This window comes from Symphodus melops, assembly GCF_947650265.1.
Source record: "Symphodus melops genome assembly, chromosome: 6".
NCBI lineage: Eukaryota > Metazoa > Chordata > Actinopteri > Labriformes > Labridae > Symphodus > Symphodus melops.
In genome coordinates, this window is record NC_136696.1 from 25607135 (window position 1) to 25623056 (window position 15922).

At 42.3% G+C, this 15922-nt stretch overlaps 3 protein-coding genes across 4 annotated transcripts in view; 1 reads left to right on the forward strand and 2 right to left on the reverse strand.

Moving 5' to 3' along the window:
- Positions 1 to 6316, forward strand: part of cep290 (centrosomal protein 290) — a 37058-nt gene extending 30742 nt beyond the window's left edge. The window contains exons 43-51 of the mRNA XM_079345405.1: positions 442 to 576; positions 1078 to 1164; positions 1762 to 1926; positions 2013 to 2135; positions 2874 to 3043; positions 3244 to 3385; positions 4746 to 4819; positions 5164 to 5258; positions 5393 to 6316. Coding sequence (XP_079201531.1) covers positions 442 to 576; positions 1078 to 1164; positions 1762 to 1926; positions 2013 to 2135; positions 2874 to 3043; positions 3244 to 3385; positions 4746 to 4819; positions 5164 to 5258; positions 5393 to 5637 — 1236 coding nt within the window. The 3' untranslated portion in view covers positions 5638 to 6316. The remainder of the gene's footprint in view (positions 1 to 441; positions 577 to 1077; positions 1165 to 1761; positions 1927 to 2012; positions 2136 to 2873; positions 3044 to 3243; positions 3386 to 4745; positions 4820 to 5163; positions 5259 to 5392) is intronic.
- On the reverse strand, positions 5816 to 10350 carry rlig1 (RNA 5'-phosphate and 3'-OH ligase 1). Its single transcript, XM_079345417.1, has 7 exons — positions 10095 to 10350; positions 8714 to 8831; positions 8428 to 8523; positions 8101 to 8217; positions 7179 to 7376; positions 6895 to 7064; positions 5816 to 6668 (listed from the first exon to the last, which is right to left on the reverse strand). The coding sequence occupies exons 1-7, from the start codon at positions 10182 to 10184 to the stop codon at positions 6483 to 6485; spliced, it is 975 nt and encodes a 324-aa protein (XP_079201543.1). The 5' UTR covers positions 10185 to 10350; the 3' UTR covers positions 5816 to 6482.
- Positions 10351 to 11095: 745 nt separating this feature from the next.
- lyve1b (lymphatic vessel endothelial hyaluronic receptor 1b) lies at positions 11096 to 14571 on the reverse strand. 2 transcript variants are annotated; one of them, XM_079345416.1, is made up of 6 exons: positions 14307 to 14571; positions 13710 to 13863; positions 12605 to 12744; positions 12002 to 12520; positions 11745 to 11823; positions 11096 to 11495 (listed from the first exon to the last, which is right to left on the reverse strand). In XM_079345416.1, exons 1-6 carry the CDS (start codon positions 14389 to 14391, stop codon positions 11285 to 11287), a joined length of 1188 nt encoding a protein of 395 aa, XP_079201542.1. In that variant the 5' UTR covers positions 14392 to 14571; the 3' UTR covers positions 11096 to 11284. The 2 variants fall into 2 exon arrangements, with proteins under 2 accessions (XP_079201542.1, XP_079201541.1); XM_079345415.1 differs by having other exon boundaries at positions 12002 to 12523.
- Positions 14572 to 15922: the final 1351 nt, after the last annotated feature.

The window sequence follows — 15922 nt, forward strand, 5'->3', positions numbered from 1 at the left end:
CAGAGTCCCCACTTATCTACTTTTTATTTCTCTCAGTCACTACGATAACATTAGATCAGATAAGATTTGATCGTTCTCAAACATGTGGCAGCTTATTGGTTGTTGCGCGCGCCCAGGTACAGAGGCTACCTGTTCCTCCTTTACTGCATGTCATTTCCAGCTCTCTCTCTCACCCTGATTTCCAATCCTATCCATTGAAAGGCACAAAAAGCCCCCAAGAGTAAATCTTCAAAAAAAAAACTGTTTTTTAAAGGTATTGGACAAATCGACAACCGTAGTGTTTTGTTACCCTGTTGGTCTCCGTCTCCCTTCACTCCCTCCAGTGCCTTGTACGCTCTAAGCATGGTCCCAAATTGCTGCTGTAGAGTGTAGAAAAGAGAATTTGAGAAGCTGTACTCATGGCTGTGTTTTGCTCATTTCGTGCCTCTGGTTTTCCGACAGACTTCAGGACGAGGCACAGGCACTCCATCACAAAGAGATCAAGACCTCCAAAAAGAAAACCTCAAGCTGGCCTCTGAGAACCTGGAGCTACGTTTCCAGATGGAGCAAACCAACAAGGACTTACCCAGACTCAAAGTAGGCCTAATGTCAATTAGAAAGCAATTTGCTTGTACAGTGATACCTCAGAAAAAGACAGTTTTTTTAAGCCTCTTGTCAAGAGAGGACATGAGAAGATGTCCACTAATCCCATACCATGTGATTCAGTATGAAGCTCTGTGTCGCCCTGTGTGATTCCAACATGCTGCTCTGACTCTTCAGCTTAGTGCACATTTAAAAACACTCAAACACTGTTTATAGGTGGAGATTTAAAATATATATTTTTTTGGGTGTCTCTCGACTGAAACTTCAGATTTCGACACGAGGCTGCTCGTAAAGCCTTCATTAAATAAAGGGTTGGCAAAAAAAAACATGAGCACGTCTGTTTATCTCAAGTAGTTACTTACCACACATGTCACGTCAAAAAAGCTCTTACTCAGCTGTAAAACAAGTCTTCTTTGTCTGCATTTTATTATCATCATTGTTTAACCCAACGTGATGTTTTTTATGGGATTTATTTTCTCCTTGTCTTTGTCACAGGATCAAGTGTCCGATCTGAAGGAGATGTGCAACGCGCTGAAGAAGGAAAAAGCAGATGTTGAGAAAAAGCTGGCGCACGTACGCGGAGTAGGTTGACATATAGCTGTTTCTCGTTACCTTGTTAAGTGTCCTTGTTGACTTGTCACTCCCCCCCCCCCCTGTAGCGTGAGATGCTGAGGTCTTCAGTCGATGATCATGGCTGCTATAATCAGAGCGTCTCGGATCTGGTGTCCGCTTGGCGTTTTCTCCGCTGGCTGTGCGCTCAGAAAGTGTTTGTGCACTGCACATCCGTCCCGTCTCTATGACAACAGTTTTTATGACTGACATATTGGAGATAGTTTTGTTTTTTTTCACCCGATCAGACATAGAGTTTTCGGCTGCTAACGCTCTCTGCTCATTAAAAACCATAAAAAAAAGGAAAAAGGTGCTGGAGCTTTGAAAAACACGCCAGGTGGACTTTTCTATGCATATTTTGTCTCTTGTCTCTCTCTATCCTTTTCATGACTTGCTGCTAAACTGTGCAGCTACAAATAAAGTAGAACTTTTTCGTCCTCCTTGACATCAGAAGAAAGAAAAAATACCGCTGTACTCCGAAAGACTTTCAAAGTCAAAGTCCTCTACGAACAGAAAAGGCTAAACTAGTTCCATCCAGCACTCTCTTCTTCTGACTTGTTTCCTCATCAGGCTGGTCACAGTGGTAAAACCGTCCCTGAACTGGAGAAGACCATCGGGCTGATGAAGAAGGTGGTGGAGAGGGTGCAGAGGGAGAACGACACGCTGAAGAAGTCCAGCGCTCCTGTCAATCAAGAGAAGATCTCTGCTCTGGAGCAAGAGAACCGAAGACTAAAGGTGGATGATTATGTCAGTACGCGTCTCCTGCTTTCTGTTTGACGTGTTCTGCTGAAGCTGACGTCCAAACGCTTTGTTGTTTCCAGACTGACTTTGAAAAACTGAGGAGTGAAAGCGAGGCCGAGCTGAATTCCAAACTTGAATCTAAAACCAAAGGACTGGAGAGAATAGTCATGGAAAATGAACGTCTGCGCAAGGAGATCAAAAGGGTAACTTCATATTCCAAGTTGGTTATTTATTTATTCTGAATTGACTTGTTACATTCTCCGCTGTACGTCCTCTTGTTCCGACGTGGTCAGGACTTCTTGATTATTGTCAAGTAAGCATGAGATATGGATCAGGTCTCTACTCAGTGAAATCATTAAATGACTTGACGATATCCCAAAGGAAACATGCTGTGTTGAAGTGCTGGCTTCTCTGACGACAACACAGCAGCCAGTACGTCCTCCCTCGAGCTTTAGATTCTGCTCCTCAAGGGTCTGGATTTGTCTGGACCAGAGAAGGGAGGCATCCCACTGTTGTGGACGCTCCTCGGTTTGCCAGGCAGACGGCAAACCAACGGGTGTTGCAGCGATGGAAGCGTGCAGTGGAGCTGCTTCAGATAGAAGTGATTGTACCTGAGCTAAAAAAGCTTCTGCAGGTTTCTAATAAGCTCCAGCAGCAGAAAGCTGCTCCAACTAGGATCAATGTTGGAGATGCTTTTGAAAATAATATAACTATGACATGGCAACCCACATGCACATCGACTCAGCTCGCTCCAATGCTGAGAGTTTTGACTGCAGTACCCATTTTAAACACTAGGTGTCAGATTCTCACATTGCTCCTTAAAAGTAATAAAACGTATTTTCATGTTAACTGTTGTAATGCACATTTCCATCTAGCGATAAACTCACCCCTCACACGTTCGAGTTGTCCGACCTCGATGTGAATGTTTCATACTGTTCCAGGAGATGGAAGCTGCCGAGAGGCTGAGAGTGACGAAGACGAGCGTGGAAGTGACCAATGAGAAGCTGGAGTCAGAGCTGGAGGAAACCAAGCAGAGACTGCGTGCAGCTTTATCCAGACCCATCTTAGAGGGGGCTGACAGTAAGACCTGGAAGGCTTCTGTGGTGACAAGGTCAGAGGCCATCACAGTATTTTTAGCGTGTGCACAAACTAGCAAACTAGCTTTAATGAATTGCGTGTGGTGGGAGGGGAAATCATCAACAAACCGTAAAAGACAGAAACACCATTTTTCTCCTCTCAGGCTTCAGAGTTGAAACCTTGACCTGATGTTCTCAGAGCGTGAGCTGACGTGTGTTTCTCCTGCATCCACAGAATGTTTGAGAACAAGATGAAGGAGCTGGAGAAGGATCTCTCCCAGAAGACCTCCAGTCTGTCTGAACTCAAAAGTCAGCTGAAGGACGTGACGGAGCGGGAAGACAGAGCTCAGATAAACATCCGGCAACTTGAAGATCAGGTACTGGCTCAATAATTACTGCATTTAAAAAAAAAAAAAAAAAAAAAAAACCTCAGGTACACATAACGTTGATTAAATTTGGACAGACTGTGCGAGTTTATCTCCTAAAAGAATTCAGTCAAACTGAGAGGGATCAGACGGAGCAAACATACTGGCTCTCCTGAAAGCTACGTTCCTGCTCGAGCTGCACCATAGTATTACTGTGCACCATCGATCCTCCTGAGATTTACATTTAAACCACAGACTTCTGTCAAACACTGAATCAGGACATTTTTAAAACCTTTGATTATTCAAACGTGGAGCTGTGAATGTCTTTTTACAAACCAACACAACAATAACCAACTGCAGCTCGGGCACTATGAGAGCAGAGCCCGACTGATTCATCGGCCAGCCGGTCGCATTGTATTACAGCAGCAGGTCTTTCACCAGCAGAGGGCGCTATGTGGATTACAACAATCATTCTAACTCTCGGTAGTGTTACGCAGTGATGCACGTACATGCACAGTTACTTCTCCAGTTTATTGACCATCTTTTCTTCATTACATATCTTCACTACATAAGTGTTTGATTAACTGCATTCGAGGGATCAACGCACTAAAAGTGACTACATCTATCTCTGCACACTGAAAATAGATGTCAGAAGACATATAGGGATTGGGATTTTTTTTTTCTCCTAAAGAGATAACGTTATCGACCCTACAATAGAGCAAGAGCTGTTTATGCCTAATGTGGACCAGCGAGGACAAATGGTATTTGCAACCTGCCACCTCATAAAGAAAGGGGGCCTCATCTCACTGTAGATACGAATGGTGCAACCACACAGATACAATAACTTTGAGGAGTCACTTTTTAACCCGCTGTGATTTATGAGGTGATTCAGTGACTGATGGAAACAGTAGATCCCTGTAAATCTCTCACACCGCTCATACAACACTGCTGATAAATGACGCTGGTGTGGTAACCATTCTCCTCCAGCCTATCCATCAGGCTTTTTTTTTTTAACACAACTCCAACATCTACGGCATCTTGTTGAGTTCGCCTGGTTTCAACAATCGTTTTTAAGTCTACACCTGGGAATTTGTAAAAAAAAAAAAAAAAAAGTGAAATTCTTTCCGAGTTAAGATGACGAACGTGATGAGGTCATGATCGCTTTATTCGTCAGGCAGAAGAAAGCACCAGAACATAAGTCATCGATTAACCGTTTCCACACACTGAGCCGTCCGAGTCAGCTGCACTCCTCTTTAAACTTCACGATCTTGTCAAATCAGTGGAGAAATGAAACGGCTAAGTGTGCAGCGGGACTAACGTGTTTAAATGAGCCTCACGTTTTGATTCTTGTTTTTTTCTTGGTTTTTTTAAGGTCGACATGCTGAAAAGGTTTCCCGCTGCTGCAAAGTCAGACGGAGGACTCTCTAAGGAGTTCAAGGCAATGAGGTGTGTGAGGAAGAAACTCAAACTAACAAGCAGCGATACGAGGGCTCAGATGTTTGGATCACGTGATTGTGTTGTTGTTTATCCAGTATTATTGAAAATGATATCGATGTTGTCTCGATGAATGTCCAGAAAGAGCCGAGCGGCCGTTGACCTGATGCCGTTTGAGGAGTCAGAAGACTAGAATAGAGATAAGACGAGCTGGAGCGTGTTCATACAGACCTCGGATCAGTCTGAGCTTTTGAAGTCGAGCAGTTCTCGGCTGGTTGACGGAAATCATTTGTCTTTGCGGTCGGGCTCTGCTTGGCTGCAGAAAGTGACTCGTTGACCCGGCGTGTTTATTTCAGACTGGTGAACACGGAGCTGCAGGACGAGAACACGGAGCTGAAACAGAGGCTGGAAGAGTACAGCCAGCGGTACGGCGAGACGACGTCCAAACTAGGTCAGACTTTTCACCTCTTATTCTGAATTCATTCTCATACGATGCCGAGCTGAACGTCTGTCCGTGCACGTGTGATCGTGTTAATGCACGTGATAAAAACGTGCGATTATCCGTCGTGTCCCGTTTCCTCTCAGATCCCGGGAAGCTCCGAAACCTCCTGCAGGAAGCAGAGAAGGAGAAAACAGCGCTTCAAAGCGAGGTGACGAAGCTGAGGAGAGAGCTGCAGAGCTTTGACCCGACCTTCTTTGAAGAGATCGAGGACTTGAAGTATAACTATAATCTCGAGGTGAAGAAGAACATTGTGCTGGAGGAGGAGCTGAAGAAGGTGTGTGACCAGTTTGGTGTGAAGATGGACCTTCCCACCGTCTCCGTCAGCTGAATCAGGGACGCTGTTACTGTGCCTTTAAACTCCATCAGGAACGCAGAATCAATCACCTACATGTACTTTAATCTAGTCTCAAACAAGCAGAACACATTATTGGATCAAATACTTCGTTTATTGAAGCTCCTGCTGATGAGATGACAAACATTTAAAGACAGAAAACGACAAATATTTATTTTAGATTGTTTATTTTTATAACTTGAGCTTCCACGACTCCAGAATGCAGACAAACTGAGCTGTAAACTGATGACCTTAGTTTTTCATCTTAGTACACGTAGTCTCACATTTCACAGGATTTGATTTTCGGAATGTGTGCACGCGTGTGCGGTCTTTACCTTCGACAGCTCCTGACGTCACGCTAAAATGTTGAGAAGTTCGGGTTTTTTTCAGGCTGCTTGCTTTAGGACAGTTTTTAGGAGTTTGCTGCATTCATAAATATTGCAGTGTTACATCTTCACACAGCAGCACTGTGAAGTCAGTCAGCTTATCAGTAACTACAGTTTGATTTTTTTGGTCCAAAACTGAAAAGAAACGTCTGAGAAACGGCCTCAAACTAAAGTTTCTCCCATCAGGCAGCTGTTCGTCTGTGTGATGTAATGTAGCTTATGTTTCTGTGTGTGTGTGTACAGTTGTAACATAGTGTGTGTGTGTTTTTGTCAATAAATCTATAATCGTTTACAGACTGGCTGTTGATTCTTCTCTTGACAACAAAGAGCTGTAGTCAGTGTCTAAAGTAAATCAATGCAACATGTGGAGTAACTTTGATTCTTCAGAGTCCAGTTGGTCATTTAGAGTAAACATGAAGCTGTCAGCATACAGTCATACTCGCCCCCGCTGACTGTTTACACGTCAAAGTGTAAGTCCTGCAGGCGGCTCAGTCTTTGTCCCTTTAATGCAGCGAAGGATGAAAACAAGTCCTTGCTGTTCCTGTATTCATCAACCGTCCCGTCGACGTGAACCAGCACCGACTTGTCAGCGAGGCAGGTCTCCCCGTCAGGCCACCTCAGACCCAGGTGATGACGGTGAACCTGCAGAGATCACAAATGCTCACTACATGTAACGCAGCATGTGTTAGACTGCCAATAATGTGGAACACTTTGTAAGAGTCTACAGCTTCACGCATCGATGACCCGAACTGTGTAGACATTTATTTTTCATTTTTCAGAGTACCGATGTGACACCTTTGAATCCATCTTTAACTGCCTCACCATCCCGAGACGATTTCAACTCGATGTGCACGCGAAGCCTTCTCACCTTAAGGAGCGTGCCGTCGTTGCAGTGCCACACGATGCCCTCGACTCGGCCCTCTGGACTCTCCTGGAACCAGGAGCGGAGCTGCTGATAGTCCACCGGTGGAGGGTTTCGGATTCTAACGCTCCCGTGAGACACCAGGAAGTGAACCGGCTGCTTCTTACTCCCCAGCCCTGTGAAGACCAGAACCCTTTAAAAGACCTCAACGCACCTTTGAATAATATACAAACAGGACACATTAACATCTGAAAAATAAAACCCTGACAGCGCAGATGCCATGTGTTCACCGTAAGGGTTGGCGTTGACGTTGGTCCCGATGAGCTCCAGCGTTTGCTCCAGGAGGTCAGCCAGCGGCACCGCACGGATTTCTAGCACATCTTCATCATCAGCGCTGGGTCTGAGAACAATCACCGCCCCGACTTCATAGTCCACCACAGAGGAGTGCCAGCAGTACTGTTTGTTGTCTCTCTCCACGGGAACCCAGCCTGAACGTGCACACAGGAACAAATCAAAGCGTCACCCGCAGTCACAGAAACAACGTTCAAATCCATGAGCTGTGTCTCATGGAAACCTTTCATTCTTTTCTTTACACACTCATCTTTAAGCCCATTTCAAAATCTGATGCATTATTCAATAAATCCCAATTACAAGCTTTTATTTTGGTGATATTCTCCTAAAAGTCCTTCCTTTCTAACTCCTCCTCTGTCGTGCAGGAGCAACACAAAATGAAGCTGCGTTAAAGAGAAACTTGATGCGCTCCCGATGTCAATTTAGTCTCAGGGATTTCTTCTTTTTTTTTTTTTTTTTAAAGGACTTGATTGTCCAGCATCAGAAGAGCAGCAGCAGAGAGTTTACATAGGCTGCTTGAATACTTCACATATGAAAATGTCGCCCAATCTTCAGCGATCTTTAGACCTCGGGGGGAAATGCAGAATAAAAAAATTCCCTTCAAGAACTCCATTTGAATAAATACTCTGATTACACTCAACAATACTTTCGAGTAAATGTGTGAATTGAAAATGGTAGTAAAACCCTTCTGTTGTTCATAATTCCTGTGTTGCTGTCTCTGCTCTTAGCTGCAGGATGAGGAAAGCGTCCTCCTCTGGAGCTATCGTTTGAGTCGACATGAACGTGCTCACGGTTGACGCTCGTAAAGTCACCCTGCCTTCTACATCGTATCGAAACGCCTCCTTCGCTCCGTTCACGCACCTGGAATGTGTCCGTGCTCATCGGGCAGTGGTTGGCCGTTGAGCTGTTTGACTCTGTGGGCGGGGATCCACGCCTCGGGCACCGTCTTAAAGTCTTCTTCTACGTTCCACGTGAATCCTGACGACGAAAACACAGACGGTCAGAATCATCCTCCTCTTCCTCAGAAACCCCCCTTTTAAACACGTTAATGGTGACACGTGCTGCCTGCTTGATGGTCAGCACTACACTAGTCTAATCTCGTGTAGCATCCATCGAGGGACTTCTCGACATGTAATCTTTAAAACGTTCAAACACGCAGTCTTAAATCCAAACACTTTGATAAGATACCTTTGCAGCTCCTGTGGGCATGCTGATACTTTTTGAACCTCTTCTCCGCCTGCTTGTTTGGTTTCCTGTCCAGTCGAGCCCACAGGTAAGGTTGCCCTACAAAAAAACAACAACAAAAAAACAGACAAAGTACCAACGTCATTAACATGCATCATCTCTCAATAAGAAGCAGACGAGAAAGATGTTCCCTCCCTAACATGAAGCAGATCTTTTTTGGTGCTTTCAGACGTCCACTCGCTCGCTTCAGAGGGATCAAATGCTCCTTTTCTTCCTGAGACGTACCGACCTTCATATAAAGTCACGTAGCAGCAGGTGCCGTCTAGTTTTTCTGTGGCCAGCGCGCAATCAATGTCGGCCTCCAGAGCAACCGGGTTCACACTTTCACTGGCAACAACCTGAAAGGGCTGAAGAGACACAGACGGTTCAAATTAACATAGTAACCTTTGACCTCCTATAAACCCTGATCTCATTATCACTGCAGTAATTCTTGCCTTTTTTTTTTTTGTTATTGTTTCAGGATGTTTTCTTAACTTGTTGCATCTTTTTTTTTTTTTTTTTTTATACAGCTGCTGGTGTTTTTCTCTCTGAAGTCATTATGATTCACTCGTAATGCTGTGTTCACTTTGTGGGTGATTTCTTCTCTCGGGCTGCTCTGCTTTTTGTTAACTTCAAAACAGGAACTGTTCATTATTTTTGTGGTCGTATGAAGGCCCGCAGGCCCCTCCCCAATAAATTATTTTAATTTAATATCCTGTATTAGCATAAACGTAATAGGAAGAGTGTTTTTAAAACTGTCAACTTTCATTCAGATTTAGAGGAAAAGTAAAAGAAGATAACTAAGCAGACTAAAATAGCAGAGGGAGAAAAATAAATAAATTGCTCTGCGTATATTAATGTGGGATTGATGTTTAAGAGTGTAAACGTGTGTGTTTGACTTTGTTTATATTGGTCGTTAAGTGTGTGTGTGTGTGTGTGTTGTGCGTGTGTGTTGTGTATTTGCCCCAGTGGTTTGGAAGCTCAAAGGGGAACAGGCTTCAAACCATTTATAAAACAACAAAATCAAAAACAGAAATACAATTAAACAGAGCTGAAGGAAAGAATGCAACAGAAATTAAAATAAAAAAAGGGCTTCGTAGGTTTGTCTGCAGGTCAGGACATGACCATGGAGTTTCTCCAAATAAATTTAGGGTATCAAATGTTTTCTTTGTCCTTTAGTCATATCTGAGATGTATTGTTATTTTTTTAGGTTAATTGTTCTGGTTATTGTGCCGTGAATTTGAGGCCTGAGCTAAAGAAGTGGAGCTTTGACTCTCTCTTGTGTGAGTCTTTACAAGATTAAGATAAAATAAAATAATCCTTTATTCATCTAGCAAGCGGAGAAATTTACAGTGCTACATTGGTGTTGATTATTCATGTGTGACATTAGCAAAAATTTATTAGCATAAATTAGCGATTAAAAAGACCGTATAGATACACAAAGTGTCATTCGGTTCACTGTTTCTGTCTTTGGCCGGACAGGAGGAGTGTTTGAGGATGTTAGCACCTGTATTACTGACGAAGAGACACACGTCACCTAATAAACAGAAAGTACACAAAGACGTTTGGTTTCCATGGCAACACACTCTCTGTCAGTGCCTCCTCCGTGGTGGGCTAGCAGCAGCACTCACCTGACAGTCCCGTTTTCTGGATGCTTCTTCCTTCACCTCGGTGAGAAAAACACACGCTATCTTCTGCTGAACGGAGCCCAGACGACGCATCGTTGACGCATTTAACCTCCACGCGAGACCACGTAAAAAAACCGGTCACGTTTGTCGCTGTGTACGCTATATTATTTCTAAAGGTTGTTTTAAAGTTCAGCATGCGAATGGAGGTGGGCAAAACACGCGGTCACGTGACGAGCTCGTTCTTCTTCTTCTTCTTCTTCTTCTTCTTCACCTTTTTTTTGTCGGCTGTGAAATTGCTCATTAGCGCCCCTGAGCGGTGAATATGGATCAGTCTCTAACTCCATCACTTACAGTAATGTGACAGAAACAAGAGGCCTACATTAAATGTCTATTATCACATTTACATTACATATTTACTTTAATTGAAACAGATATCTGACTTCTATCTATCATTTATCTATCTATCTCAAAAAAAAAAGTGTATTGTAACTAATGTCTTGTGTCCTGCTACTGGATGCCATGAATTTCCTTCGGGATCAATAAAGTATCTATCTATCTATCTATCTATCTATCTATCTATCTATCTATCTATCTATCTATCTATCTATCTATCTATCTATCTATCTATCTATCTATCTATCTATCTATCTATCTATCTATCTATCTATCTATCTATCTATCTATCTATCTATCTATCTATCTGTCTATTACATTGTGAATAAATTGAATTTCTTAAAGATATAACCATTTTTAAGTGTAACTGCATTGACAACTCGTTCACCTCTAAGTAGTAGTTGTCATAAAAATTGTGATCTCTGCAAAATTGTTAATTACATTTCAAGCTTCAAAACCTTTTCTTAATTAACTTCATTAATTAAAGCTTATAATAGACTTCAACAACCATTCAAACAGGACTTCAACCTGCCGACCAATTTCAGTGTCCAAATAGCAAACAACGGTTTTCTTAAAAATTGATCCAAAAAGACACTTAAACACAAAGAGAATCACTATTTTCAATTGATGGAAAAACATAAAATGCACAAGCATATTTACAATCATTTTGTAAAGCTTATGAAAAAAGAAAAAAAAGTTAACCTTCCTATATGGTTTGTAAATGACTAGTTAAAAAACGCTGGGATGAGTCTGAAATGACTAAATCCACGTCATTAATTAAAGAGAGAGTCAACGTGAAGCTACTCTGAAGAGTTTGTTTTGGTGTCAGGATTCACACAGAGCGTGATGTCACTGGAGTACTTCCTGTCTGATTCTTCATCTTCTTCTTCTTCTTCTTCTTCTTCTTCTTCATGTAAACTGTGCAGGTCCATCTCACTGCTCGTGTGCTTCCACATCTCTGTCTCTATGTCGTCCTTCTGCTGCGTCTGAGACCAAAGGGTGAAAATGTTCCTTTTTCCGGAAGAAGAGAGAAACATATTACACAAAATATACATAAAAAATCAAATGTTAAATCTATAAAAGCAATCATAGGTAACAATATATCTCTACACTCGTTCAGACTGGGTGAATTAAAATGTTTTTCTTTGATTTTAGTGTCTGTTTTAAATCTCTTTCTGTTTTAAAATATGGTAAAAAAAAAAAAAGAGGAAAAAAATCAGTGTCAGACCGTTTAAAGTAACACAAGAAAACACAACTCACAGTTTGTAGTACCAAACGACGCCTGCTGCTGTGAGGAGCACAGCAATGACACCGAGGATGATGAGTGTTGTTGGTACGTCTGTAAAACAACCACAAAAAGAGATTCACATCCCACTGCAAAAAACTCCATTATAAATCCAAACTCATACATACATACATACATACATATATACATTACACCTAATGTGTTGAGGACAAATAAGATCTTATCAAGACTAAAAAATGTCAATCTAAAAATAAAGAAGACAAGTACACACCTCCTAGAGAAGATTTTTCAGAGTCCATCGTTGGTTTTGTCACTGACGCCGACGTGAAGGAGATATCTGAGGCATGATCAGCGGTAGAAAAGGTGTCACTGAGGAGCGTAGGTGACGAGGTGACGAGGTGAGGAGACGTAGGGACATGAGTGGAAAAAGGTTTCTGAGAGGTGGGAAAGGAGGTGATGACGTCTGAACGTGGGGTGATGACGTCTGAACGTGTGGTGATGACGTCTGAACGTGGGGTGATGACGTCTGAACGTGGGGTGATGACGTCTGAACGTGTGGTGATGACGTCTGAACGTGGGGTGATGACGTCTGAACGTGGGGTGATGACGTCTGAACGTGGGGTGATGACGTCTGAACGTGGGGTGATGACGTCTGAACGTGGGGTGATGACGTGTACAGCTGAAGTCAATGATGTCAGTCCAGACGCTTCAGTTGTTGTCAGCTCTCTTGAAGGTGGAGACTCGGTTGTCAGAGTGAGCCCAGGTGAAGCAGGTGTGGATGTCAGGGTCACTGCTGGTTATAATAGAAATCACTAATTGGGAGAGCTTCAATAATTAAAAAGTAAACATGAAACATTTAGAAAATAAACCGTACCTGATGCATTGAAGCAAAAGACACCAAACATTCTATCTTCACTTGCAGCCCACTGCGCCACTCCAGTTTTCCCACTTCCACATTTTTGGTCAGCTGTGAGTCGTGGAACCACAGCCACCTTTTCAGAGATCCATCCAAATCTGTTTACACAGGGAACAGAGCAAAGATAAAAGAATCAACGGACAGGCAAAAAAAGTGTTCTTAACTGTATAAACAGAACAAGAAGAGAATTTATGCAGATTTCTGCAGCTTCAAGCACAACACCATACCAGGATACAAACCTAAAGATTGCACTTTATTCAGCTCCATAATGATAACTCACAAGGAATATTGTAAAACAATGAAATTCAAAGTCAGTAGGTTTTTCCACCTCTGCAATACCACTGTGCAAAACTGGAAAGAAGGCTGACAAACCCACAGCGTTCAGGCAGTGCAGTATAACACAACCCTATACGTTACGTAAAACTGCACAGCAACAGCTCTAATTCTGTGGAATGAATCTCAATCTGTAAGTCTTTGAATCCACCCAATGAAGTATAATAACTCAGCATACAATGCTTATAAGTAGTAGGCCTCAGTCTGCTCTGCTGTTCTCCTGCTCACTGTTTCTGCAGATCAGCTGAACACCAGAGAGCAACATGTTCACACTGGAGGGCTGAGTGAGGTCTCAGATATGAAAAAAGAGCATTCATAGTTAGGGCTCCACTTGTTGTTTGAAATGACCGATTTAGTAATAAAGTGAAAGTTTTATGTTAATATAACAACAAAATAACTGACTAACCAAATGTCTTCAGTTGTAAATCACTATGTAAAACTGGCTCTTTAAGTATCAAATCACTGCACATGCACATCTGTCATCCTGATAGAAAACAGACAAATAGACAAATCATAGTTGTTGTTTTTTTACTTAATCAGAAACCAGTGTTGACCAGACTGTATTTTTGTGGCACTTTGTTAAGAAACATTTATCTCTAATTTTATTGTTTTTTAAACCATTAAGAAGCTGTTCATAAAAATAAACATATTTGACCGTTTCAATTGGTCAGCAGGCCTCAACAGGGTCTTATATCACTACCAGAACCAGAACCAAATGCTTCCAGCCTACTTGCACGTCTGCAGGCCATACTGCACTGCTCGCTCCATCTGGGCTCTGGTCGCCATGGTGACGTTGAGGAAAAGGCAGGCATCTCTTGCGGCGGTGAAGTTGAAGGTGTACTCTCCTCCTTCGATGAGCAGGAAGACTCCAGCTGCGGTGTGATCTTGATTTACAGGCAGGTATATTGTGAGAGGCAAACACTTTGAAAGCATCCAAAAGTGAAGCTGTCATTTTTGATCACAATGATTTTAACTGGATTCTAAATGGGAAAGTAATTTTTATTTCTGTGCATAAACATTTTAAAGTTAATAATGGGGTGAAGAACGCCTCCATCTAACCCCCTAGTACACGGGTACAAAAACATCCGAAATAAAATTCAACACATGTAACTTGTAAAAATGCTTTCTTCATTTACTGTGGAAAAGCAACAAAGTAGGAAGCACAAGTTGGAACTTAAAGTCTCTTTACGTCGAAGATTACAGGTAGGAGTAGCGTTATTTTTATGCTTTCAAATCAACAAAAGAAAACATCAGAACAGCACACACAACTGATTCAGTTCTGGGACTAAAAGTGACGCTCCATCGACATCTGAAACATGTGACTTACCTTTATTCAGACTGGAGTCAGAGGCAAGTGAAAACGCTGCCAAGAACCAAAACATGGACAGAGTAAACACCAACAGTCTTGCCATCTTTTCTATAAAAATCTCAAAAAGTGAAGCGTTTGAGGGCGAAGGAGCAAACACAGCGAACGCAGAGGGAACAGCCTGCAGGACAAACGTGGTGTGGACGAGGAAACAGGAAGACGAGGTCAAACCTGCCTGATGGCCCTGAACGAGATAAAACACCAGCTTTCACATTATTTTAAAGACCTTCACAGGAACTCTCTTTCATCCAAACATTGTTGTTGTGGATATACTGTATGTCAAAAAATATCACGAAAGTGCTTAAGAATGAAAACAAATTGAGGATTTCCTGGAAATATTAAAGCAGTAAGACAGGAAACATTAGCTTTAAGTGGCCTTGTGAGAGACATCAATAAAAGAAGAGGATCCTTGTGGATTTGTTAAAAAAAACAAAAAACACTTTAAGCATGTTTTTCAAAGGTTTTCTGTGGGTTCGAGATTTTCTGCTTAGCCAGCATCCATCTTCCAGAGGTTTGTTTCCTCTGACAGGCCTGTCGGAAAGCGAACTTCCTCCACATTGTCCCTCTTCTTTTTGTCTGTTTCGTTTTTTCTATTGACTTTAACCCTTCGTCTCTGTCACTGTATGGAGCTCGTCTGTTCTCTGTCAAACTGTGGCGTGTTGCTGCTGCACTGCGTTGCTCTCATGGCTGAAGGGAAAGTCATCCGGCCTCCTTCCTTTAGCGCAGACACATCAGCATGTCCCATAGCGCGCATCAAAGAAGAAGCAGCAAACTACATGCTGTTGAATCTGTTTGCATGCTCACAGAAGGAGTCAGAGTGGGTGGGATCAAACCTCCAACTGTGACAGGGGAAGTCCACGTTACATACATGACCAGTCATTTTAACCTTTCAGTTATTTACATGACTTTTAGCTATGTTTCTCAGCCTCCTGCATATCCTAGTGCGAGCTCTATTATATTATTGATTAGAACGATAAATAAGAAGAGGCACTGTTAGCTGCATGTTTGTCTTAAAGGGATACTTCATCCATTTACATGAAGCTTTGTATCACTAGAAACATGGTAGTAGTGTTGAATGGTCATGAATCCAGCCCTCATTTTGCCCTGAGACGAGAAAAATGTGTTTTTCTTTGCTTGAAAGTTTTCTTCATGTGATGCAAAAAGCGTCATATTGCATCACATAAAGAAAACTTCCAGGCAAAGTGAAACATATTTTTCTCTTCTCAGGGCAAAATGAGGGCTGGACTCACGACCATTCAACACTACTAGCATGTTTCTAAGTATCCCTTTAACTTTGATTCACAATGCAGAACTGCATTCCTCTAGATCCAACCTCATCACATCTGCTCAGTTGAAGCTTAATGTTTCACATTAATTCACATTAAAGATCAGACATTTTAAGATCAAAAGTCTGTAAACACTTCTTTAGCCCAGCGTGAACCCTCAATGTTTTAGTAACACCTCCCGTGTTGGTCGTCTGTATTAACAGCCACTCGCTGACAGCTCGGATGTTTTAGTGTGTGGTGTTGCAGAGGGAGAGAGGTCAGCATGTCCTCCTGTCGTGACTGAGTAAATAT

What these genes read in the sequence shown, in the direction of transcription:
- rlig1 (XM_079345417.1), bottom strand. Translation starts at nt 10,184, where the DNA reads ATGCGTCGTCTGGGCTCCGTTCAGCAGAAGATAGCGTGTGTTTTTCTC. An exon ending in CCAGAAAACGGGACTGTCAG is followed by an intron (nt 8,832 to 10,094) that starts GTGAGTGCTGCT and finishes GTGTCTCTTCAG; the next exon opens with CCCTTTCAGGTTGTTGCCAG. An exon ending in TGAGCACGGACACATTCCAG is followed by an intron (nt 7,377 to 8,100) that starts GTGCGTGAACGG and finishes GTGCACGTTCAG; the next exon opens with GCTGGGTTCCCGTGGAGAGA.
- lyve1b (XM_079345415.1), bottom strand. Translation starts at nt 14,391, where the DNA reads ATGGCAAGACTGTTGGTGTTTACTCTGTCCATGTTTTGGTTCTTGGCA. An exon ending in TGACTCCAGTCTGAATAAAG is followed by an intron (nt 13,864 to 14,306) that starts GTAAGTCACATG and finishes CTGTAAATCAAG; the next exon opens with ATCACACCGCAGCTGGAGTC. An exon ending in TATGGCCTGCAGACGTGCAA is followed by an intron (nt 12,745 to 13,709) that starts GTAGGCTGGAAG and finishes CTGTGTAAACAG; the next exon opens with ATTTGGATGGATCTCTGAAA.